This window comes from Podarcis muralis, chromosome 8 (assembly GCF_964188315.1).
Source record: "Podarcis muralis chromosome 8, rPodMur119.hap1.1, whole genome shotgun sequence".
NCBI classification, from domain to species: domain Eukaryota; kingdom Metazoa; phylum Chordata; class Lepidosauria; order Squamata; family Lacertidae; genus Podarcis; species Podarcis muralis.
In genome coordinates, this window is record NC_135662.1 from 59926332 (window position 1) to 59953451 (window position 27120).

Sequence of the window (27120 nt, forward strand, 5' to 3'; positions counted from 1 at the left end):
GAACTTTCACATACAAGCTGCACTGTGAAAATAAATACTTCTGATAAAGCTATGCCACCCCCATTGGTGTTCAGTTAATATTAAAGCAGTGTATGACAAAAAGTGAACCTAGAGATGTTTAATTAACTAGTCCCAAGTCCAAAACACAACACAAGCAAAGTAAGGTAGCCATCCTACCATATGTAGAAGTATTTAATGGCTGGTTAATTATGGTATCACTACATTTTATTGCAATAGAGTACTCATTTAAGCACTTTTAAAAATGCAGGGTGTACAAAGATTAAATTAAGACTGAAATTGACTAAATATTTGGTTTTTATATAAATAGGCCATAACCACACTGTGTTGACATATAATACTGTTATAATACAACAGTTAAACAGGTGAGTCTACAACATAAGTTGTCTGCAGTTAAACAGGAAACAGAGTTGAAAAGACCATGTTAAAACAAAAACCACTAGGAAACAGGTTGAGATTGTAAGTAGCAACAAACATATTCACTCAGCTCCTGAGTATTTCAAGTTTTACAGTACACATTAAAAATATTTCTTCCCATCAATACTATACAGCCAAACTGTCAGGTACTTATGCATTTTGCAAATTACACTGATTGATCTATGTAATAATGGGGGTGGAAGTTGGCAAATTATCCTGCTTGAAGTTTACATCACCCACATACTAACACATCCACAACATCATCTATTTTGTCCAACCTTCCATGAAGGCAGGACTTTTTTGGTTTGTCTGGAACAATTCAAGGGTTTGTCAATCTGATGTTACCAATGATACTTAACTCTGGTTAAAGATGGAAAATTTATCCTAACAGTAGGTTAGAAAATCATTTGCGTCATGCTGTAAACTAGGAAGCAATGTAAAGCAACAGACCTGTCCTTAGTACATAATTTAAAAAATCCAAACTCCATTCAGCAGAGCTGGTCTACTTTCATGTTGAATATAGCCACATTATACACCTTGGACATCATCATATGCATAGCTAGTGTAGATAATCTTCCACTGTGGCAAATGCACAGGATCCAATTCCTGACCGGGCCATCAATCCTAGACACTGTGAAGCCTGTCCCATTGCAAGAGCAAGTGGAGGTTGCTTTGGTAGATTGTGTGTCTCTGGAAAGATTACATAATATGTTATACTTAAGACCAGGGGAGGGGGAAATCTTTCTTATCAGATACTTTTCCTACAAAAATATTGTGCCTCTGCAGTTACCAAACTGGACTTTAAATTCTTCCCAGCATCCCAAAAGAGACTGAATATTTCACATCACAAGACTTTACCATAACATAAACCATACAGGAATTATATGGTATCAAAACCTTGTGAATCTTACCAGTCAAGATTGGTAAGAATTTAAGAATTGGACGAATTTAAGATTTATGTCATTTGCTGTACCACGTCATACAAAAAATAATCCTTCAATGAAAATGAGTGTGTAACTTTGACATTTACGGCAAAGGGATTTGGTTAAGTGCCAAAAATTGCCATTGCAATTTCAACAATACTGTTTTTGGCATACAACACCATAATTACTTTAGGTTAACTTACAATAATAAATGTGCTATGAAAAAAATTGGCAAGCCTTACCTAGTATTGCACTATTGAGAACTGAACACACAGGCTCTCTCTGAATGGGGTCCAGCTGATTTCCTACTGGACTGCTCCAGGGATCTGAATATGCAAGTAAACTGAATGCATCCTGTTGAGAAATCCGGGCTTAATTTTGTCATTAACAAATTATCATCCGATTAAAATCAAGTACACAGGCATTATTTTTTTATCTTGCTAAAAAAATTGAGCTTTTGGTAGAGGGCACTATTTATTATTTGCCAAATGTAAATTCCAAATTCTCTTTTAAAATCATGAAAATGATTGTTACATTTGTAAAAAGCCACAGTTCCTAACAACTACACAATATGAGATCAAGTGCTCACTATCAGAGCAGTGGTGGGACAGAAAGTGCTTATGAGAAAGGGAACTGGTTTTTTGTTGTTGTTTAATCGTTTCCGACTCTCTGGTTTAATTTAGTCATTTTCCACTACATTTCCTTAAGTACGATCCAATTCATTCCTCCACACAGAATTAAAAACCAAAGCTATTCTAGCTACCAAAAACAAATCAAACTGCTTTTTAGCTGCACATTGTACTAGTTTTGTTATTTGCGTGGCTATTTGACACAAATAGGTGCAAGCACATTAATGTTTCACAGATAACAAGCTAGTGAGCTGAGAACTGCAAACATCACCCTCTTCCTTGGCATCGACTGGATTGCACATCAGTGTGGATATCAGCGCAAGCTCATATTTTACTGGAAAGACCTTTTAACTTACTTTGAGCATTTTCTTATTTGCTGTGTTTTTGCCACACTCTCTTCTTAGCTGCTCACTCATGGCTTGCAATTCTCTGCCAAAATGAATCATTCTTTCAATAGCTGCTTGGCTACCTCCACACAGTTGACGTCTTAACTGACTGGAATCAACCTCTGTGAGAATGATAAGGCACTATCACTAAACAGCACAGCAGTGAGAACACAGTGCTTTGACTACACACAAACTCAATGAATTAGGTCAAAGTAATAATTGTGGTTGATCACTTCAGGGTTTGGGCTTCTGATTTAAGACTTTAATTTCTAATCCATTTTTCAACTTTGAGAACTCTGCAAAGCAGCATACAATAAAAGTGACAACAGCCCAGATAAAATCACATAAAACACACACACAGAACCCACCGCACAGAACCCAAATTCAAAAGGTATGACAGAATGATGATTTTATTGTTCTTCCAAAGGAGCCAAGAATGTGGATCTGGAAAGCTTCCTTGGGAAGAAGTTCTACAAAACTGAGGTCAATGCCAAAAGTGCATTATTCTTAGTAGCTGACAAGTCTTGATAGCAGTGGTCTAATAAAAACACAAGCCGGAGCTGTTTAAGTATCTAAGATAGACTTTGGTTACAAGGAAGGTCTGCTGACTCAAATAAAAACTAATTTAGGTTTGTTTAGTGTGTCTATACTAACCCAGAGGATGGAGGAGGGGAAGAGAGTCATCCAAGTCATATCAACTGCTTTTGAAACTTCCCTCAAATTCAGAAGCAGTTGTCTATGAGGTAAGCAAGACTTTCTTGGGCTCATGAAACTGGATCCTGACCACTGTAAATATTACTGCAAATGTAACGAAGCAAGCTTAATTTTGTTTTTTGTGTGTGTTCTGTTTTTAAATTTAGCCAGTCGTAATAAACATTTCTCATTCGGCAAGTTTGTATTGATTAAATGAATTTAAATATACTATTCTGTGATAAGCTATCTTAAAGCATGCAACTGATTCTGCAACTTGCTCATGCATTAAAGAAGTATTTGATATGAGATATTCTGGGCTCACCACATAGCAAGGCATCATGCTAATCTTGTAGACAGACGCTGGGTTTCACAGAAGATGCCTTTTTGTGCATGAACATTTTTACAGGGCATGAAAGTGGTGACAATTTCCCCTTCAGTCTAGAAGTCCTTGTGCTGGGTTGGATCTCCTCCAAATCATGGTGGTGGAAGTTTTATTACAAACAAGTGGGCCTTTATTTTAAATAAAACCTGATAAACATCTGTCTGTAATTTGACACACTATGGAGAAATACCAGAATGTGTTTACAGTACACCCTCCCTAAAATTATAGAAATAAGCACCCATAATTCTTAAAGCAAAGGATATTCACTAACTGTTCCCGATTCTTGGACTTCAGCTGAGTAAATATATTCCTTTCTTGGAAATGCCTCCCTTTACCACGGTTATGGCTCCAGACCTGATTCAGGCTTGGTAGCTATAGAAATGTAACTGCTTTTTGCAAGGAAAACAATCTTTTTTTCTTATGAAAGTGCTTCTGAATCTTATATTTGGATATTCCCAGGAATTTGTTTTTTAACAAAGTAGTGCCAAAACTGTGGAGGGGGGGGGGTAGATAGAAGAGGTACATTAATTGTCACAGACACTTTTTGATACACACCTACAACAATAGCTAATCAAAAATTCTTACAGTAGTGTTAGTAGGTGTGTGTTTTGTTTTTCAAGGTACAACTTGGGAAAGTATGATGAAAATTTACAAAAACTATCCAGAATGGAGCACAGACATTTGCTAAATTTGCTCTGCTCTCTTTTACATGTAGTTCTCCTTTATCTGATCCATTTAAACAAATTAAGTTTGTTCTGTACCTAAATGCTCTATAAGGCTGCAAGATAGGAAGGATTTGGGGAATGACATCAAAAGCACACTTGCACACTACCTCAATCACGCAGATGCAGACAGCATCCTTGTACCTCATTGGTCTATGACACTGGGAAAATGAGTAACATAGCTCATTATGCAGATTAACTTTCCCCAACCTGGTGCCCTCCAGATATTTTAGAGCACAGCTCTCATCATGCCTAATTATTGCCCATGTTGGCTCGGCCTCATGGGAGTTGTAATCTAAAACATCAGGAGGGCTGAGGCAAAGCTGATGTAGTTGTTTCGGCTTTACTCATTAGCAGGAAAAGTGTGGTGCTGGTGTGAAGACATTCCACACAATAAGAACCACTTAGGAGTTGTTGTCAGCAAAAGGTGTAACGCTGAAGCCATTTCAAGCAACTTCTGTGTGACAATTCCATCTCTTCCAAGATTATGCAAACTCATATGATATTTTACAACAATGGGAAGGAAGTGTGAGTCTTTCAAGCCATAGTGAAGCACCGCAGAGTGAAAATAATCCAATGCAAACTAAGTAAATTATAAATGCAGACATTACATATAAAGATTTTCCACTGACTATAGCACTTCAGAGCTATATAAACAGCCTGAAAACAGGTTAGGTATGCCTAAATATCATTTGGAAATAACTGCAAGTAAACAAAACAAAAAAATGGTGATAGTAATATTAAATATGTAAGAAATTTTGCTGCAGACCCATTTCTGTGTCACATTCTTCCATTTCGTGATCATGTTTAGCACTACCGTTAAGGAAGCCATTGGATGATGTCTCTGCAACCCCATTGGAGTAGTGATCTGTTTCCATGTCTACATCATTGCTGAGAAGAGGAAAAATGCATCATTAAGTGTATAAAGAGTTGGAATGGGGGTCTCATTTTTAAATGTGCACCTCACTATGTCCCACAATGCAACTGGGGAAGAATAAAAACCTATTTTACCACACATCTGCATCTGACTTATGGTAAAAAAATAAAATAATCACTTGACTGATGGGGTGACAGAGCTCTTCCTTGGATAGTCTAGTTCTCTGTGTGAGCTTGTGCATCCAAAAGTGTTGTAAGAAACATTACTATTGGAATATGAGAAAGTTGAATTTCATTATGAATTCAATACATTATGAAGATTCCTTAATAAAGCGTGGATCAAAGAGTATAAAAGCAAGCCCACCTCAAGCAGGTTGCTCCCATAAGCCTGAGCTTGCTGGCACTGCCATCTTAATTATGCTGCCCCTGACAGAAGCACGTGGGTGGCATGGCAGTGGGTGGTATGTATGTAGGTGTACTATTCAGAAAGCTGAGAAAGCAAGCTAAGCAATCATGGGCCTCACAGAAACACATGGTGGAGGCAGTCCAGTGGTGGTGAAGCCTGCAGGGACCGTGGCACTTGTTGCCCAAATATGCCATATTCTGGCACCAGGCCTGTCTAAAAGCCAGAACATGAGCTCCTAAAAAGTTAAGTGTGGGCTGTGAATCTCCAAAGTCACCACTTTTTATTTATTCTGCAACAATTCTTGTAATAGCACGATACATAACTAGAGGAAACAGGACCAGCTTTCCCTGTTGCTCCTGACCACTTAACCTATGCAGCTCATTTTCTTAGTCTATCAGAAATTGGTGCACCAAGTAAAATATAAGCCCCATTCAGATGTAGAGTACATCCAGTATATTCCCACCTTTGGTCATATTCATGATTTTCAAACACTGGGATTTCTCTGCAGACAACCACACAAAAGACGTACATATTTTGGGAGCCATGCTAAAAGCATGACCCTCCACCACATCAACATAGATAGGACCTAAATAGGATAATACATCAGCAGGGCTAGACTTTGTCATTTATCCACATTGGTTCCAGGCAGGCAAGAATTAAAATAGTTTTAAAATATAGAAATGCAAAAAATATTTTATTTGTGGCTCATGTGTGTGTTTAATTTTTTAAAAATAGATATGTATGGGATTGTCCAGTTTCTCTCCTCTCAGATGGAGCATCTGAAATATATTCACATTAGAGGTGGTATGTAGATTCCTCTAAACTTTCTCTCTTTGTACAGGGGGTTAAGAGAGGGAAAGGGATTTCACAGAGAAGTATGTGCTGTACAGCAGTTTCGAGAATGGTGGCTGCCTACAGTTGATATGAGACTGGGGAGAAAAGTCCCTGAATAGTAAGTGGTTGACGTGGGGAAAGTAGTGATTGATTAGTGCATACCCCATACTAAAAGCAGAGAGAAAAATATTTGAAGTCCACCCACTAGGGTGATATGGAGGCACTGAAGTGTGTATTAATAGCCTATACAGGTAACTCACAACTTGCACTTATCTTACTTATGTGATCACAACTTTGCATGGGTGGGGAAAACAACCCACTCTCCAATTTACTTACTCCCCTGCATCTATGCAAAGCTGTGATCGTGGGACCCAACTTTGGGAAGATGGTGCAAGGGCTCTGGCAGCATCCTCAAACCCTTGTGCTGCCTTCCCAAAGCTGGACAAGCAACTCTCCACCTTGCAGTGAAGCCCAGTTCTGGGGGATCCTGGCTTTATGCAATTTCGCTTATATGCGTGATGGCTAGGAACGCAGCCGCCACATAAGATGCAAGTTACCTGTCCTAGAAAATCAGTACAATACATAAATCACGAACAGTGGTGGATGAAGAACAGTGGTATCAGGTTGGAATGAGTGTACTTACCTGGAGTAGCTGTTAACTTGCTGTGATCGTGTTACATTTATATTATTGAGCTCTGGTACATTCAAACTGGTGGACTGATGTTTACTGTGACAGTAAGACTGATATGCTTTGTTTGATATCACTCCATTACTGCAACTACTTTCAAAACCTAAAACCCAAAAAGCAAAAAATTCTTTTTAAAAATAATCTAGTGTTTGAATTTACAAATGTGTGCTTATTTTGAATATTCATAATTCCATACAACATGGGTTTTGCATAGAAGGCAAGCTAACCTCAAAACAATATGGTTTCTGTCTTTCGGCACCTGAAAGGACTCTCCTCCCATCATCTCTCCTCCCTCCCCAGCAGTAGTATGAAGAAGCTGTCCATTATTTGATCTACTGTGGTCTAGATAGCATGGGATGCAGCAAGAGAAACCATTCCTTCTGCCTGCGAGACAACTGTAATGAGGTTTAAACTTTTGGAAGAATCTCTTTGCTTGATCCTTATTTGCTTCTTAAATAAAATTATGACAGTGGCAATAGCTGCAGTGGTTAATTGAAAGAGAGGCCCACTTGTCCATACACTATGGGACATGTCTGTCTCTATTGTTAGAAATAAGACACGTGCAGAAGAAAAGTTGTTAGTGCCAGCAAGGAGCTGAGTGGCAACACTGTAGGACACCAGCCACAACACAAAGCATTTCATATGCTGACGGATGAAAAACTGAAGATTCAGAAGTGAAACACCTCTGTATAACACCAGCTTCTGCCAGCTCAAACTCACCAGAACAGTGTGTGCTACTTCCTTTGCCTGTTGCTAGACTGTGAATATTCATTCCATGGCTGGGGCTCATACTAGGACTACTAAACGATCGAGGACTAACAGGATAGCTATCTTGAGATTTTGGACTGTGACCTCCTAGACATCGTACTTCACTGTCTGTACCATTGACCATTTCTATGAATTGCCGTACCCTAGGAAACGTGAGAGAAGAGTTAGTTTATGAAGCCAATATAATTTCAACAATCTAATTGCTCTCAGTATTATTAATAATTTGCATTATAGTAGTTTGGATGCTGTTTAATACAAATGAAGGTCAGTGAAACATATAATCGTTACTGCAGAATGAGAGCATCTACTTCTTCCCCCGCCTTTCCACAGCTGTAACAGTAACTGCCACTTGGAAACCATTCAAAAATAGAAGATTGGGGAATAAATGAAGGAGCTTTGCAGCAGAGGAAGGGCCTTTTCTCAATTCCTAACTGCAGCTGCTTCCTCAAGCCCCATAAGCTTTACAGCAGGTTTTTAATTCTTCCTTTTTAAGTGGATTACATGGCCAGTAGTGGAGATTCACACACCTTAGTGTACAAGAAAAAGACTACTCCAGTGTTGAAGGAGAAAGCGGTGAATTGTATTGCTCATCCCCAGTAATAGGGGGACTATTTTTAATTCTTAAAGTGCCACATGACAGCACTTCACCATATTTTAAAAATCCGGTCCAGGTATTTCAAATTAGCACAGACTTATTTATGTACTTCATTCTCAGATAATGGGGGTGGGGAGGGGCATTTGCTCCCTCTCTCTTTTCCTGGTTAGAAGCTGAAATTATAGAAGGAAAAAAGAAGTAGATTTCTGTGAGATTGTTGGGCAACAGGCATACAGAGTTGTCCAAGGCAGGGATGTGTGAAGGGTTATTAGCAGTTTCACAGAAACCAGGTACAGTGCTACCTCGGGTAATAACATTCCTGCTTACAAACACTTCAGGTTACGAACTCCACAAACCCAGAAGTAGGTGTTCCAGGTTGCAAACTTTGCCCCGGGATATAAACGCAATCCGCTTCCGGGGCTGCAGGAGGCCTATGTAGGGAATGTGTGCCTCGGGTTAAGAACGCTTCAGGTTAAGAATGGACTTCCGGAACGAATTAAATTTGTAGCCCGAGGTAGGTAAAGGGACCCCTGACCATTAGGTCCAGTCGTGACTGACTCTGGGGTTGCAGCGCTCATCTCGCTTCATTGGCCGAGGGAGCCAGTGTACAGCTTCCGGGTCATGTGGCCAGCATGACTAAGCCGCTTCTGGCGAACCAGAGTAGTGCATGGAAACACCATTTACCTTCCCACTGGAGCGGGACCTATTTATCTACTTGCACTTTGAGGTGCTTTCAAACTGCTAGGTTGGCAGGAGCAGGGACTGAGCAACAGGAGCTCACCCCGTTGCGGGGATTCGAACCACCGACCTTCTAATAGGCAAGTCCTAGGCTCTGTGGTTTAACCCACAGTGCCACCTGCGTCCTGTAACCCGAGGTACCACTGTATAATCTGATATTAACTTCACATTCCAAAAGTTCTGCTACAGAACTTTCAGGATTATAACTGTGCTCTTTAAAAAATAAAATTAAATTAAGAGGTTCTGAAGATTGAGGAATAAAAGTTAATACTCAAAGTAACTTTTTGCAATTCACTGCACTAACATAACCAATAAGATCATTCACTACTGTGGAAGCTTGAAAGTCGTAAGGGTGTCCACATAAACTCCTAACGATTAGACAGCAATTTACAGTACTAACAATTTACTTTAAGACTTACTTCAAAGCAAATAAGAGATTAGGATTTCTTTCTAATAAACTTGGATACAATTGTTGTGTTGTTTCAATGGCTTCTCCCATTCTTCCTGCTAAAACCAGTTTCTGAATTCCTGTGGAGAAAAAGAAGAAACAGATTAAGAACTGTACATTCCCCCTCTGCTTTAGCAAGCTCTTTCAATGCAACCCACATTGTCTAATGCAGCAGGTCTCTTTGAAGGCAACGCTTCCACCAACCATCAGCTGAATGGTGCTGGGAGAGTACCTTCAAAAGAGACCAATGTAACCATTCATAAGCTACGCTGTGGTTACGGAGATCACCCGACAGTGGTCTATCATCTGATGCCACTGTTGCATTAGGTGATTGACAGATGTGTGTAGTCCTACTCACCTGTCAAATTTGGCCAGCAGAGGAATCCCTGCACCCCTGATATAGTTCCACACCCTTGATGTAGTTAAACATTTCTTGTTAAAAGTCCTCAACTTCCACCAGGTTTTGCTAGACACGTTTGCAACAAATACTTTACATCAACTGTGAACCGCCCTGAGACCTCCAAGTTTAGGGAGGTATATAAATTGAATCAATCAATCAATCAATCAATCAATCAAATCAACAACAAAATCCAGTATTTTTCAGAACATCTAAGTTGGTATGTTGGAATGGAACGAAAAGGGGGGGCGGAGCCTCTCTTATTACTGTACTTTGCTTTATTATATTATTTGGCAAACCCGCCCCCCCGAAGAACCGTTTACATTAACTATAACAAGCGAGATTGGAAAGTTTTGTATTTGTTAATATAATATGGATCTAAATATATAAACTGTGTGAAAATAATAATACTATATAATTAGGGCTTTTGATCTTTGATTTGATTGGAAGAGGATAAAAGATTCTCCAACGTGTGGACATCAGACAGAAGCAGAATCTCATTAACTGCTGGAGAGACATTAAAAAACCTTGGACAGTTTTCTGGAATCTGTGTGGGAGCTGTGTCACACTTTTAATTTGGAAATCCACCATGATTGGAAGTCAAGACCGGGCTGCAGAATTACAAATCGTCATAGGGGGAGGCAAGCCTTTAATATGTCATTATATTTGTTTCTCCAGTTTGATTTGGTAAATTTCCCCTAGAAAGGCTAATGTTTGTTGCAACCGGTCTGGGAAAAGCAGACGCTTAGATCTGATTTTAGCGGAACTGAGTAAAGATGGCGGCTGCCAGCAGCGAAAAGGCTTTCGGATTGATTCGGCAGAAACACCAGCGTGTGAGACGCTGCGAACTTACAGAGGGGAATCATAGACATAAAATCCACACAGAAACACATCATTGTTTTAACTCGCGTGTGGGAACAACTCAGAGGCTGTGAAAGAATGAAGGTCAACAACAGAAAGAATTAGAGGAACCATTGGAAATTACTATGAAAAGCAGTAGAAGTATGAGATGATCAGAACCCTCTGAACTTGAAGCATAGGAAGTCCTATTAAAAATTTATAATTTGGTAAAATATTCAGACAATTTGATATGTATAATTTGGAATATTTAATGTGATTTGATTGGATTGTTAAAGTGGAAAATTCAATAAAAATGAATTTTAAAAAATAAATTACAGTATTTTTCAGACTTACTTTGTCTATTTTTAATGGAAGCCAATTCTTCTAGTACAGTCTGATCAGTAGATCTCGCAAAGGCCTCTGCTGTTGCACAGTACCCATGATGTACCAAATAAGATGAAACCATCCTGTAAAAAGTGAACATATGCAAGTAAATACATAGCCTGGAGGCAACTTTTCAAACAAAGAACTCAAAATCCTTGAGAAGTGGTTTTGGTAAATTTACATTATGAAATATCCTGGGATAATATTCTAATATTCACTTTTAGCACTACAAATTAATTTAAACAAGCAACTTCCATGCAGAGTTACCACTTTTTCATGTTTTCAAATGAAACATGTATGCTTATGTATATTTTAAGTATGCAGCAACATTTATTTGGCTGCTTGTTACTAGGATACTGAAGATACAAAACATGAGAGTGGCCAAGGTAACAACCCTGAGACCCCCTGCTCTTACTTCCTATACAAGACAATGGAGCTAGTCTAGAAGAGTTAAGTGATTTAATGCTGCTGCTAAATCAAATATTTAATTTAGGCATACAAAGCAGCACTGAGCATAGGAAATTTCTTAAGCTCTGAAACCTAAGGCAGTTCTGGATATTAACACAGAAGAGGAGCAATCAGCAGTTCCCTGGAGGGGCAAACAAACTGCACTTAAGGTTGCTGGTGCAAACTTTAGCATCTTCAGCTGCAAGGTATAAATAAGCTGATAAATGGTATGTTAATTTTGTGTTTACAGAACGGAGAGCATGTGCAGTATCATTCCTCCCTTCCTCATCCAAAGCAGAAACAGAGTAAAAACTGGAGCACCATGTCCATACAAAATGGAGGGCAAATAAATATATCAATCAATTAATTATATGCACATGGCCAAGATTTTCAGAAGCTACTCAAGAGACAAAAAACAACAGTATTTGAAGTTTGTATGGTGGCATCATTACTACTATAGCAAAAAGAGATATTGTCAGGTGCTTTTGTTGTTTAACTGGCACAATCTAGTATAAACTGATAGCACTGAATCAGAAATTAATGTGCATGTCATCATTCTATCATTATTGTCAGATACTGGCATGACACAAAGTGTGCAAGTCTTTTAATTGTTTTATATATAGGAAGCAGACCTAGAATCATTGATTGACAAAAGGTAACAGTTACTTCTCATATTACTTAATCCAAATTTACACATATTGAAGGAGACTGTCATGACACAGATTTTTAAAAATCAAGATGCATGGGATGATTTTTGCATTGCTGAAGTTTGAGAGAAAAAGCTATTGCAGTTACCAGTAGGCATTGCTTTCACATCCATGTACCTCTCTCTAGCCCCCTTCACTACACAAGAAGAAACATTATTCTACATGAAGATAATGTCACCAGACAAAAAAAATGACAGTTTAACAATTGCAAACTTACCTCCACTGACATAAAAGTATGCAACGACATATATGCAGACTAGGATTTCTAAGACTGAAGAGACTAATCAAATCTCTTAAATTTGAATAGAAATTTAGGAAGGACTTATTATAATCTTCAAATGCTTACTTTTGAATCATAGTCTGCCATTCTCCTTCCCGATCTCCTATAGGAAATCGATCAATCTGAGCTTGAATTTTGGTTCTCCATTCTCGCATATAGTCTTCAATATCAAACACAAATGGATGCTGTCCAAAATTTGCATCCACCACTTCTCCTGGTGTTTGAAGACCAACTGTAGGATACAGGTTTGGCTGCAAGAGATAATTGCAATACATACTTTAATCTCTCAAAATCCAAATCTACTTTAAACTGGCATGAAAGCAAATTACTGGATATACAGAGCAACAAAATGACTGCAAGTGCCACTAGCAGAAAACAAAACTGAATCACACTTGCCCACCCATTCTCTTAAGACAGTGGTTCTCACCCACTGGTGTGGCAGAAGAGGATGGCAAGTGTGGCGGGAAGAATCAAGGGCAATCTAAGTGATATTTAAACATTTCAATGTAGTGTAGTATAGTATAGTATTAGTAGAGAAGAAATTTTATATACACACAACCAGAAGCAGTATTCACGACTCTCTTCAAGAGCATTGCCTTTTCTTCTACATCTCCACAACATATTGTTGTGAACAGGGATTTCAACTGACAAATATGAAAAATCAGAAAAGAGAAAGGTTTCTTTGTGTTGTTGAGGAGACGAGAGTTTGACTCAAATTAGACCAAATATAAATGAGATTACCGCAAAAGCAAGCTCACACCTCTCACTGAGTTTGAATATATACTTAAGGTACGTATGTAAGAGGCTCATTTATAATTATATTTTGGGAATGATTAATGTTCGTACATAGCTGCATTGTTTTATACATTCTGAATGCCCCATGATCATATTAAAAAGCAGTTGTGTTCTATGTTATAAATCAAGCACTGCTAGGAGTTGTTTCTTTTTGTTTTCCAATGTATTTCTTATCAATAAAAAAATTGGTGGAGCATGAGCAAATTTTTATTCTGAAAGTGTGGCCTAGAGAAAAAAAGTTTGAGAACCACTTCTCTAGGGTTTCAACAGAGGTCTTTCCAAGTCTTACCTTCTGCTGCTAGAGATTATATCAGGGACCTTTTGCATGCAAAGGATGAGCTCTGCTACTAACTTATGTCCCCATACTTGTGACTCCTATGTAATCTAAATATTTGCTGAAGCATCAAAAGTCATAAATGCTAACACAATGTACTAACACACCAAATGGAAGGCAATGTTTATAGCATTTTGCCAATATTCTTGTGAAAATTGGAAGTTTCATAAAAACCTCCAGTAAAAACGAGAAACATTTGTTCCAATTGCAAATTGTTGTTTTGCTACCATGGTTGTCATTTTAAAATACAAAAAAAGGAAAAACACATATTATACAAGTAGGGAAATGTGTATTTTACATTGGAATGCTATTGAATTTTTTAGTATGTTTATCTTACCGGCAAATCCGTGAAAGCAATACCTGTAATCAAGAGACATAAATTAAGACTTGTGCTGCCACAGTCACATAGAAAAATGTATTTTAATCATACAACATACTTAGTGTTCATATAATCTAAGTTGAGCAGCTTAGATCTCAAGAGGACAGGAAATATTACTGGTTAGTTATTCTCACTTTTTAGAATTTACTTAGGTGTACTCTTATGCAGTTAAGAAGCAGGCAGAGTGTACCTATGATAATGCAACATTAAAAGGCAATAAAAACAGGGATGCAGAGTTGGCAAGGGGGTTATCAACTCCTGTTTTACCAGGTAAATAATAGTTTACAGAGTTTACAGGAAAACTTGTTAAGAAACCTGTATTGCCAAGGAATGAACTAACATAAAAGTTAACTTTCAGCATCTGTTTTAGGGAGATGGCAACAGTATGTAGCTTATTTGAGAATTTGTTTTTTACTTTAAAATAACCAGCCCATGGGTTAGAGCTAGATTTCACCTCCACGAGCAAAAGGGATTCTTCTATCCACAAAATGCTTTTGACTCAGGGGAAACACATTGACTTTTGCCAATTTTCCCATCAGCCTCCAGCACAAACTCCCACACTGCTCCACAGAGTATTCCAACCCTCTGGAGCAGACTTCCTGAAGGAGCACAGTGCTGCAAGGGGAAAGGCAAACTGGCAAAAGTTACCTCTCTAACTTCTGCCACAGCAGAAGTGAAGCCTAGATACAAACAACTGCAAAGCTATTACAGTGGTACCTCTAGTTGCGAACATGATCCGTTCCGGGGTGCCGTTTGCACCCCGAAAAGTCCGCAACTAGAGTAGCACTTCCGCGCAGAGCGCGATAGAGCGCTTCTGCACATGTGCAAAGCGCACAGAATGCTTCTGTGCATGCACATGCAGGAAAACCCGGAAGTATACACTTCTGGGTTTGCCGCATTAGCAAGCCAGAAATGCGCAACATGAACCTAACACAACACAAGGTATGACTGTACCAGATTACCAATATTTTTACAGTTTTCATTATTATATTAATTTTGTTCTATGTTTTGCTGATAAAAACCGTAAGAACTGTGCAAAATGAATTTTGGCTTGGGGAGCAACAGAATAGAAAGAAAATATGATCCTAATTATTGAGATATAGAAAGTCATACGGTAAGTTGCCTCTAGGCTGAATGTTTATTTTAAATTTGATTTTCTTCCACTTTTGAAGTGAGCAATTTTGTATATTAACGTTTGCAAACTTGGAGCTCTTTTGAAACCCCAAAGAGCTACTGACAAGAGCCCTGACAAGTGTCCTCCTAGAACTGAGGAAACAGTATTTGAACTTTCTTTAACGTTTTCTTTCTGTGCTGAGCTCCAACAACAAAGTAATACGTAACATCTTAGATTTGGAAAGAGTACTATCACCATTTCATTAGGTATCTTGATATACATTTAATTATCAGTGACTCTTCTTCATACCCAAACTATGTCCGTTCTTTGTGTAGAAACAGGTATTGTTGATAAGGTTTACACAACAGCCGATGACATCACCAGTTGTAAATGTTGGACCGTAGGGTTGTCCAGTTCCAGAGGAACAAAATGAATGTCCATCATCTCCATGGTACCCATATGAATGCTTATCCCAACCTTAAAACAAAACATGTAGCATTTAGCTTTGCAGCACATCAGATGATGCATCTGAAAATAAACACAACTGAATTCAAAAAGGTTAAGCCATAGGCATATGCCTAAAATAAGCATAAGACTATGCATAAACTGGAAACACAGCTTAACCTCAGGGCTGGGGGGCAAGCACAGGAGAAGAGTATTGGAATGCTGGAAGGAAATTCAGATGTAATGCAATATTTATCTTCTTATCAAGCTAAAACTTACTTTACTACTTTAAAAACATGAAATATATGGGTATGTGACTTGGAACATAAAACTGTACTTCAGCATATTTATGAAATTTTAGAGTATAAATGCTTTGCTGTATTAGAAGGACTACAAAGTAGCATTAGAGCTGCAGCAGCAAGCTGCTAAATCCAAAGGCCTCTTATCATAGAACAAGCAATACAAAGAAGCACAGAGATGAGACTTCGGAGTGTTTGGTAGCATATTTGTGAGGCTGGAGGAGAGAATAAGTTTTAAAGCCTGGGGCAGCAATAGGTGATGCAGAGATAGAGGATGAAACCATGAAGTGTCGGGATACTAGATTGGGAGGATGGGGAAAGTGCCTTTCAGCCAGCACCACCTTCAGTAAGCTCATTTAAGCTTAATGGACTTTACCCCTAAGTAGACATATATAGAATTGTACTGGAATGTGGATAGGAGGAGGAAAATAAAAACTGTTTTGAAATGGAACTTGGGGTGAGGAGAAAGATAAACCTTCCCATCACTGCTTATGGAGGGAAATTTAAGAAACTATTTGAGGGTGGGATCAGGTTTGGATAACTTTATTAAGTGATGGGTGTGTCAGCTGGAGTATTTTTCTTTTTTGGAGAGCATTTTTACAAAACCCTACAGGGCGTAACTTACAAAATGCTAGCGACAGGATTTTAAGGTTTTCACAGGTTATCTGGATTAGTATCTAAAAAAGATGTACTGATCAGCATCTCACAGGAATAAAGCAATGTTTTAAAACAAAACAATGATTTCTTATCATACCTGGTAGTCTGTTCATATTCACACCTTGAGCAGAGAGCCCAATCCCCATATAACTGTAATATTGAAAAAAAAAAGTTTATCCTTTTTGAATTTCAAATGACCACTTCAAAACAGCAACATTGCAAGAAAATCTATTCGCTACTATTGAATTAAAGAGGTATGGATTGGCATGACAACCTAACAGTCAGTTTTTCATATAGCACAATATATCACACATGCTCTTTTGACAGGTACTAGATACACATTTCATTGAGAGGTGTGAAGTTAGATTTGTGGTGTAAGCAATCTGGACTGGCTTCTGTAAACTTGGGCCAATGCAAATGCAGGATGTTTCTATGCATGTGAAAAGAACAATATTGAGAAAAAACTTGCATTTTGGTTACACTGCTTTTGTAACCCAATAGGAGCTGATTTGGTAGATGGGCATGGATTGGCCAAAATGTTCTTTGGACTGGCCAAAGTAGTAGGCTATACTACAAACAGGAAGGGGAAATGGAAAGCTTATTCCTTCTTGTAACTTTTTTGTAGACCCAGCGGGATGCAAACCAACACTAAGAAAAAATTGCACAAAGCCACCTGTTACTTTATTTTTTCAATATCCACAACAGGAACTGATACCTTCAGGAGAAGAAAAGCTGTTTAGGGGTCCCCAACATCCCTATCCATCAAGCTCTGATTCCCCACTACTCTGTTAGCTAAACAGGGTTTTCTGCATTTTCCTCAAAGAGCTTGCCTAATGTCTCAGCAAGATCAATACACAAATGAAATGCAGCATGTCAGCATTTCTAAGATAAAGTGTCATCATCAAACATGGACTGTTAGCTGGTAAGGCTATAGCTTAAGAGAAAATAAGCTAAGGAAGAAGAGAAAGAGTAAAGGAGCTTCTTCCTAACAAGGGAACATATTCTAGCATGAAGAAAACAAGTTATGTAATACCTCTTGGAAGTATAGCGACATTGTGAAATGCAATGAATAGGAGACAATAAAAAGGAGTAAAAATTAAACTACTGAGGTTAAAATCCTACACCTACTTTCTTGTAAGCCAGACTGAATTCAGTGGGTTTGACTTCTGAGTAAACATGCAGGATTACACAATTACAAGGCATTTTAGGCAAACCTATTACAATTTCTAACAAGCTGTAGAAAACATCAGGAACCTTTGAGAGTGTAGTTCTTTCCAGATCCTAACCCACAGTCTATGATCCACATACTGTTAGCTACGTAAAAACTGGCATGAATCAGACACATCAAGCTCCAATAGCTGATCAAGTATACCTCTAGATACAATCACTATGGCAATTCATGTCTGATTAATCAATTTTCTTCAGATAAATGCAATAAACTATAGGAACAGGAAATTCATTTCAGTAATAATTCTACTCTTCAAAATATATCCATATCTTATTCAGCCTCTTAATGCTACTTTGATATACAATGGTACCTTGGTTCTTGAACTTAATCTGTTCCAGGAGTCAGTTTGACTCCCGAAACCGTTCGAAAAACCAAAGCGCGACTTCCAATTGGCTGCAGGAGCTTCCTGCACTCAAGCGGAAACTGCATCCGACATTCGGCTTCTGAAAAACGTTTGCAAACTGTAACACTTACTTCCAGGTTTGCGGTGTTCGGGAACTGATTTGTTCGACAACTAAGCTGTTCAAGAACCAAGGTACCACTGTAGTTCACATATTCCCGTTTCACCATTGACAAATACAGGATGGAAGGTAGCAAACTGACCAGGTATACCCACTGAATCCAGGCTAACCAAAGTTAATGTTTAAGATCCAAGTCCAAAATCAGCATTGCCATACAGTGGTACCTCATGTTACGGATGGGATCCGTCCCAGAGGCCCGCCCATAATGTGAAATGCAACTTGAAGTGCTGCACCTGCGATTTGTCGCTTCTGCGCATGCACGAAGAATGATTTAGCGCTTCTGCGCATGCAGCAAATCCCGGAAGTAACCCATTCCAGTACTTCCAGGTTGCCGCGGGAAATAACGTGAAAAGACGCAACATGAAGCGGACGCAACACGAGGTATGACTGTACTGACTTTCAGCTTTTCTAGCACTCGCCCATATCTACAAAAGCTGTGAATTATACATAGGTGCTTATTGTGTCATCCATACAGCACTTTACAATCCAAACCTATTGTCACACCCTCAACCACTGTCGTAACCACATTGCAACAGATCCTATCTGTTCACATTTTGCAGATAGGAAGATCTGGAATCGACCATAGTCACCAGACCCATACTTCAACTTAAAGGTAAAGGTAAAGGGACCCCTGACCATTAGGTCCAGTTGTGACCGACTCTGAGGTTGTGGCGCTCATCTCACTTCATTGGCCGAGGGAGCCGGCGTACAGCTTCCGGGTCATGTGGCCAGCATGACTAAGCCGCTTCTGGCGAACCAGAGCAGCGCATGGAAACGCCGTTTACCTTCCTGCCGGAGCGGGACCTATTTATCTACTTGCACTTTGAGGTGCTTTCGAACTCCTAGGTTGGCAGGAGCAGGGACCGAGCAACGGGAGCTCACCCTGTCGTGGGGATTCGAACCGCCGACATTCTGATCGGCAAGTCCTAGGCTCTGTGGTTTAACCCACAGCGCCACCCGCGTCCCTACTTCAACTTAGGTCTTCCAAATCCATCTAAAACAGTTACTTCATATTATAGCCTCCACCACAGATGCAAGTTTTGACTCTAACAATGCAAAACATTAAGGTGTTAAAACATTGCAGTACGAATGGCTTTATCGGCATAGAGAGCCTTTTAGTCAGAATAAGTCTTATTCCGAGATTACTTCTTTGAGATTCTCCCAAAGGCAATTACTAATTGAAACTCATTGTTGCCCATGCTGGAATTATCAACAACTTCAGTTCTGCACTCCAGTTATAATATTTCTAAGACTGGTTCTTTAAATCAGGCAGCAATTGAGACTTTTCAACATCAGTGCCCCAGAAAAAGATGCCACCAAAACAATCTGTGAAAGCTATGATCAATTTGTGTCCTAGATATTAACTTTCTGCATGCTAGATAAGCAGGATTGTAGAGTAAGACATATCAATTCCAATCACAGAGATCAGAATTTTCACATTCTACACTGCAGTAAACTATTTAAAAGGAGTGGCAACATCTAAATTCACTAAAATATTATCACAGTGAAAGGAAACCCAAAGAATACTATACTCTGCTTACTAACACTCTAAGGAGTGCCCAAGTGCTGCTCCTATGTTCATAAAGGCCAGCAAAGAATACAACTCAAGCAATTCTGGACTCCATCAGACTGTTACAGTAAATACTTATCAATGGAAATGAATTGTCTGCTTAAAATTCAATTGTAACCTTTCATGCCAAAAGTGAATCGAGAATTTGATTTCTCTAGACTATTTGTGGAAACTTGGGTCTGCAACTCTAAAATCAATTACTAGGATTAAATTTTAAACATGTGGAGAGAGCTTGATTAAATACCTACTACTTTTACCAGATCTGAACAGAAAGTAGAATCTGGACATTTTTCAACATGAACACTAAATTATTGTTTTAGCAGAAATAGATGTATAAATTAAATTGTTTCTGAAACAAAGGTGCACTCAAACCTTACCCATCTCTTCCTTTGCTGACAATTTTAACTTCAAAATAGTATATTCCACAAGCTGCAGGTATGGGATGAGTAGCTCGAACAGAAGCAGCATCTTTTGGAGTTTTTCCATGGCCTGAAAAATATATTAAAATACACATTTACTACTTCATATAATATAAGAAGTGTGATTGTAAATGAAACAGTTAGGAAACGAAACATCCACTTAACTATTTCCAGACATCCTATTGGCACCTGCCTAGGAATCAATACTAAATCCATTGCAAAACTGATCAAATGACTGGTCCATTTACTAGCCTCTTAGCAGGCTAGTAAAATGTGCAGGTTGGTAAGATTTGAAAGTTTATTTACAGAGTTCCATTGCTCCAAGTCTGGTCCCACTTGATATGTAGCCTCACATCAGACAATCTCTAGTCCAAATTTCATCATGTTTGATCATACATTTTGCTTAACCACATATCTGCATTATGCAACATGGTTTTTAATAATCTGAGCTGCAATTGTGCACATATGCTGCTTAAATCCCACTGACTTCAACAGGATTTAATCATCCCAGCTGTGCACACGATTGCACTCCTAGTGTATTGATATTGTGACACTTGGTTTCTGCATCGAGGACTTGTCAAATTAGAGAACATGAGTTTTAAGTTGCCTTGGCAGAAAAACAGGCATTGGCACCTGCCACCAAGAAAAGCAAATTGTTGTATTTCCCAGACCAGTATCTTGACTGATCACTGAATGTATTTGCAGACACAGGAGTTACTTTGATACCTGCGTATCATCTCACTCAGAAATACAGAATCTTAAAAATGAAATTTGGGGTTACTCCCACATCTGCATATACTTTCAAAGGTGAACCTAAGCATCAGCTGTCAAGAGTATTATGAAAAGCTCTGGTAGAATCAGTGTTTTTCTTTAAAAATGTTTAGGAGTACTCTCATTTTCCTACTCATATTGAAATACTGCCCCTCAATGAGACCAAACTTAAGATTCACAAAATGTTTAAGGATATGCGTACCCCTGCGTACCCCCAGGAAAAAAGCACTGCGTAGAATCATAGAACTGTAGAGCTGGAAGGGAACACAAAGGTTATCTAGTCCAACCCCCTGCAATGCAGGAACCTTTAACCCAACTTGGGGCTCAAACCCACAACCCTGAGATTAAGGACCTTTTTCTGTCTCCCCACCTCCAGCTACACTCTGAAGACTGGAGAAGAAATGCTCTTAAGAATACTGCTACCATGGTGTCATTCAGATGTTGTTGGACTACAACTTTCATCAGTCCCAGATCAGGGATTAGAAGTTGCAGCAACATCTAGAGGGCACCACATAGGCAACCCTTGCCCCAGTCTGGAAATGTTTTATTATTTTGATATCTGATTGCAACCCTTCTTCCTTTGCACCAGAGTAACGTGAGTGAACTGGAACTTTGTCCGAAGCAAAACATAGAAGACTACTGCCACTAAGTTTTGTATCATCTTTCGCTTTGACATCTGCTATATAAAAATATTCCATCAGCATTGAACATCAAATATTTTTAAATTAGTAGTTCAACAGATATAAATCATTAGTTTATCAGCAATGAATTATCAAGTTTCTCCAGAGTTCCTTATTTACTGTGAAGAAAGGGTTAAATAAAATACTTATTTTAATATATTTTTTGATCAATCAAATAATATTTCAGCATGTCATCCAACAAAGATGCATTTTTGTATATGTTATTCAGCTGTGTCTCAGCAAACTTAGAAAATGTTAACACAAGCATATTACTGGATTTACAACTTAAACAATCCTATGGATGTTTACTCAGAAGTAGTAACTCCTGCAAAATTCCATGGTACTTACTCTTAGGTAAGTAGGCACAGGTTTGCAACTTGAGGGTACAAGAAGACATGCATAGGTTGTGCAAGCCCACTATGAATGGTAATCACTGTACTTAAACACATGTACCTTGTTCTTAGAGCAAACTTGTTATTCTAGTTTGGAGCTAAAGGTAGATTACACAGCACTGATTGGTCAATTCTTGTGTCACATTAGGAAGACCCTCTCCTCCATTTATTATGAGTATGGTTGTGAAAAGGCTAATTTGTTGAGACATGTGACACTTACAAAGCTTCGCCCCCCCCCACCCCTTTGGAGTCGATTAGGTGTAAAACAAACTAAAAGAAAAATAAAACACCAAATGATTAAGCACATAGCATGTGGGTACTTTAGAAAACAAAAACAGAGCAGGCAGCCCACACAAATTACAGCAAAACAATCAGCATTCAGTTCAGGGCCTAGTAATTTATGTATTAAAATGCATTATTTATGTTATGTTATGCAGAAGAAACTTGTCCCCCTGCACCTGTTTCCATATATGTATTTTATTTACAATATCTACACTATATAAAGTAGAATGCAATTTTTAAGTAGTGTTTTCATTTTATTTATGAATGTCCCAAAGCTAATTATATTATCAGTTCATTAAGAGTCAATGCTGAGATGGATAGGATTTAACAAACAGGATTTACACTTAAATGATCTGAAAATTAATGTAGGCACCATGAAATATAGAACTCATGCAATTCTAACTAACTACTTGAAAGATGAGCAAACTTCCTCACTACTGTACATTACATAGCTGCACAGGAACAGATTGATAAATTCTTGCACTACTATCCATCCCAGCCATATTCTACATGAAAACCTGGCAATAGAGGTCTCACCCACTGACCAATTTCATATTTTTATGTGATCCTATCTAGAGTTTAGCAAAGAATGCTGTTATAATAGTTTACTTTTAGAAAATTTGTCCTTAAGTTGATATGACTAACCGCCAAAGCAATAACTGATTAAGCACTGAACTTTTCAGAAATTTCATTATATGCAAAACTCAAATACCATTTTCTCCTAATAGATATTCTCTATTATTCTAACACTTGAGTCACTGTGCAAGTTATTTTTCTAAATATTCTAAATGACAGTGGGGCTGCTGCTTGCATGAAGAAACTGCTTTTCTAACGAGAACTATCACAATCCCACATAATGGAAAAAGAAAAGCATTTCACCATTTTCTTATTTAGGTCCAAGCAAATCAAGTCTTATCAGATACAGGCCCTTGGTTTTCAGCGATGCCTACCTGCCCAGCTAGTCAAAGCTTCAAAGACCTTCCCTCCACATTCTCAGTAAACTGAAGGTATTTTTCAATAACAGTAATTACAAAGTGGTCTATGAATAGTAAGTTATGAAGCTGTCCCTTTTTCTCCACAGTTGTGATCGCAGCTCACTGTAAGCTCTGAAGAAAGAGAAATATGCTACTATTTCTGAGCAATGCAGTGCAGTGCTATACTATTTCTGAGCATTACAGCACAAGAAAAAAGACGCCACTAAATATAGCTTTACATTAAGTCAAGCCATAAGACATAAGTATTCTATACTAAGAAAGTACCTCACAAGGTAACACAAAGCAACAACAAAAGTGATAGTTGAGACAACCACAAATTAATCCCCAAAGTGTAGGCCACTACATAATAACCATACCTTAGCAAGCAAAAAAAGCATTACACACATGAACCTAACAGGAAGTTCAAAGTAATGCCTGCAACTTTCTTATATACAGTGTTTCCATACAACACAGCACTTCCAAATAACACAGTGCATGCATGCATGAACAAACACACACACACACAAAAACCAAAGCAGAACGACACTCATCCTAAGCAGAGGGCTTGGGAAATTTTAGATTCTGGGTTTAGATTCCTTTGTGTTCATCAGTAATTTTACTTCTATTTTAACATTTTATACTCTTCAAAGTCTAACTACACTGAAGGCTTCACACTGCCCTTCTATACTCATCTTCTAATCTTACAAGAAGAACCTGCTTTTCATTGCCAACTCTAAAAACAGTTTCATATACAATAGGCATATTTTTTTCTAGATTCACATTAACCAGCCACCTCCTCTATTTAAAATCTTATCTGGGTTTTGTATGCCATTTCCAGAAGCTGCAGAAAAAAAACAATCTGTTACAAGAAACCCCCACCCTACTAGAAAATTCATTTTCTTTTATTTGATAAAGTAATACACCCCACTGTTGCTTGTGAACATAAGGGGGAGAAATCTGTCAAAATATATTTTGGGGCTACTTGTAATGTGATAAACATTTTGAATTCCTGGAAACTAACAATGTTTTTCTAACCTATTTTCCTCACTTTTACATGCTCAGTAGTTTTACATTTGTTCTTCCAACCTGTATTGACCTTTGCACTTTTGCTAAACAAACACACATTTCTTGCCATAACTGGTTATTTTTAATTGGACACGTCACAGTGACTGACTTGCTTTTCTCCTCCCCTGACCCCAAGCTGTTATTCAACAAGAGAACTGATCGGCTGAGTTTGTTTATCCTCTTCCCCCAAACCAGAAAGCAAAGGATCCTTCGAGTGTCCCTTACACATTTGAGACCAGTGGAGAGAGACAAGCAAGGAGGGAGGGATAAAGCCAGATTGTCTCCACTTGGCTGTCTAAATTCTTCGGAAGACCCAATGAGAGCTATTTCCTGTTGTTCTATTTTTCTACATTTCCCCCTCCCCCATGATGGTTCCTTCTCAAGATGCTTCTGTTCCCCCACTAAGGAAAGGATATGTGAGATTTGGGGAGTGGGGTAGAAGAGCAATGACCTCAAATTAAAGTCCCAAATGTCTTTCTTTACTCACATATATACACCCCACCCTAAGATTATAGGAGTGAAGGTTTGACTAAAAGGTAATCCGAGGCCTAGCTTCCGGAACAGGCCTGATTGCTCAAAGAGGTGGTATTGGGAGAGGGGGGCGTAGAGAAAGAAAAACAGAAAGGATCAAGGAAGGAGTTAACTGGGAAGGGGGGAGAGCAGGTGCCACCAGATCTATCTGTGGGCGAGTTGGGGAGCTTGCAGGACTGGCGTCAGCATTGTCTGCCAGGGATGGAAAGAAAAATAATGTTTGGGGGGGGGGACTGAGGGACTCCTCCAACGACAAGGGTTGGGGAAGAAGAGAAAGGGCTATTCCGCTCCAGTCACGGGAGGGGAATATGTACTGGCCCAACTGGTGTGCGGGGTGCGGGAAGGAAGCCTAGGCTCGGGGTCCACCGACCTCGGCGGAGAAAGGCAACAACCGAAGCCTCCCGACGGGGGGAGACGTTCAGAGCTTCCCTGGGAGTTTCTCAGCCTGCCTTTCGGAGGAAGAGGCGGAGGGGGCCTGGGGATGGCGGCGGCGGCGGCGGCCTCGCCCTCCCTCCGTCCCTCTCACCTTTGTAGTGGACGCGCAGGTTGTTCTGCGAGAGGCCGATGTAGCTAAATTTGTCCTTCGGGCTCCAGGAGCGCGGCAGCGGCGTCTCCTGCTCGTCCACGGCCGGGTAGAGCCGCTTGAGGCGCCGCTTGAGCTCCTTCTCCTGCTCGTTCAGGGCCGGGTCGCCGCCGTGAGGGAAGGGCGCCGGGGCGCTGCTGCTGCTGCCGCCGCCGCCGCTCCCGGCAGGCATGGGCCCAGCTGAGGCGGCGGCGGCTGTTGTGGTGGCGGCGGCGGCAGCGATAGCGGGCGGAGGAGGGGGCGGCGGCGGGGCCGAGGTGGCCGGCGGCGGCGGGGGAGGCGGCGGCGGGTGGAGCAGGAGGGCGGCCGGGGCCGGTGAGGGAGTAGGGTTGCCCGGGGCTTGAGGAGCCGTCGCCGGGAGTTGCTGCTGCTGCTGTTGTTGCTGCTGCTGCCCGGACATGCCGGCCTCCTCCTCGTCCGCTGTCCCAAGTGAACTGAGAGGAGGCTTGAAGGAGGTGTAGTATAATATAAAACGGGAAGAGGAAGCCCCAAACCGGAGTGAGACCCGGGGAAGAAGGAAGAGGCGGCGAAGAGAGGCTCCGCTTCTTCGGCTGAGCGACCCGACTGAGCTCGCGCGAAGGCGAGCAGGGGGGTTGGAAACAGACGATGACGAGCCGGCGCGTGCGTGCAGCTGCTGGCCTCGAGCTCGGGAAGCTGCGCGCGGCGATGTTGACGCGGGGCGCGCGAGAGCTTGGGGGCGGGGGGGGGGCGGGAGAGAGAGAGAGAGAAAGAGTTGGCAGCACCAGGCGCTGTTACATTGCGCTGCGGACGCTGCCAGCAACGGCGGTGGTTGTGCGGTGGCCGCCGCAGCAGAACGTCCTCCTCAGTCAGCTGAGCTGCGTGGCGGCGTAAGGAGCCGAGGGGCGGAGCTTCTTTTCTGAAGAACCTGAGGGCGGGGGTCCTCAGGCGCCTCCGGAGAAACGGCGCCGGCCCAGAGCGCTTCTGGGAGGCTGCCTTTGTGCGTAAAGCCCTCTTTCCCTCCCTCCAGCCCCGTGTCACCTGTGGAAAAGGGGGCTGGATCCAGTGACGTAACTGTTAGGGAAGCCAGAGCAGGAAAGTGAGTGGGGGGCGGCGTTTCCTTTTTGAAAGAGAAACTTAAAGTGTTTATTTCACATCAACGTTCCCATCCGGAACACATTTTTCTCTGCAGTCAACCCTGCTTATTATTATTTTTAGACGTTTGCTTAAAGTATGCCTACTCACCGTCGCAGCCTTATTTTAATTCCAATTTACAATCCAGTTATTACTTCCATAAGGATCCAGCAACGGGATGGGTGGGAGACTCCTTGCCTCCCTCTCGCAGGATTTGCCAATAAATGGTATTTTAAGGAAAATAAAGATCGCTGTTCAATGTGCTAGGTTGCTGCCAAAGGTGAATCGGTTCTTTAAAAAAAAATATTTTATTGGTTTACGTAAGTACATGCATTGTCTCCTTTTCAGGTTGTAAAGTATTTTCTACAAATCAGTTACATTTGATATGAGACGTTAATTTTGTACTCAGTAT

The 27120-nt window shown here is 40.1% G+C and overlaps 1 protein-coding gene across 2 annotated transcripts; it reads right to left on the reverse strand.

Moving 5' to 3' along the window:
* Positions 1 to 160: 160 nt before the first annotated feature.
* Positions 161 to 26421, reverse strand: RANBP9 (RAN binding protein 9). 2 transcript variants are annotated; one of them, XM_077933242.1, is made up of 14 exons: positions 25560 to 26421; positions 20297 to 20408; positions 16698 to 16750; positions 15510 to 15677; positions 14045 to 14067; positions 12645 to 12829; positions 11115 to 11227; positions 9495 to 9603; positions 7695 to 7885; positions 6930 to 7077; positions 4988 to 5061; positions 2344 to 2495; positions 1601 to 1712; positions 161 to 1125 (listed from the first exon to the last, which is right to left on the reverse strand). In XM_077933242.1, exons 1-14 carry the CDS (start codon positions 26014 to 26016, stop codon positions 995 to 997), a joined length of 2028 nt encoding a protein of 675 aa, XP_077789368.1. In that variant the 5' UTR covers positions 26017 to 26421; the 3' UTR covers positions 161 to 994. The 2 variants fall into 2 exon arrangements, with proteins under 2 accessions (XP_077789368.1, XP_028593459.2); XM_028737626.2 differs by having other exon boundaries at positions 4940 to 5061; positions 25560 to 26418.
* Between the last annotated feature and the right edge of the window lie 699 nt (positions 26422 to 27120).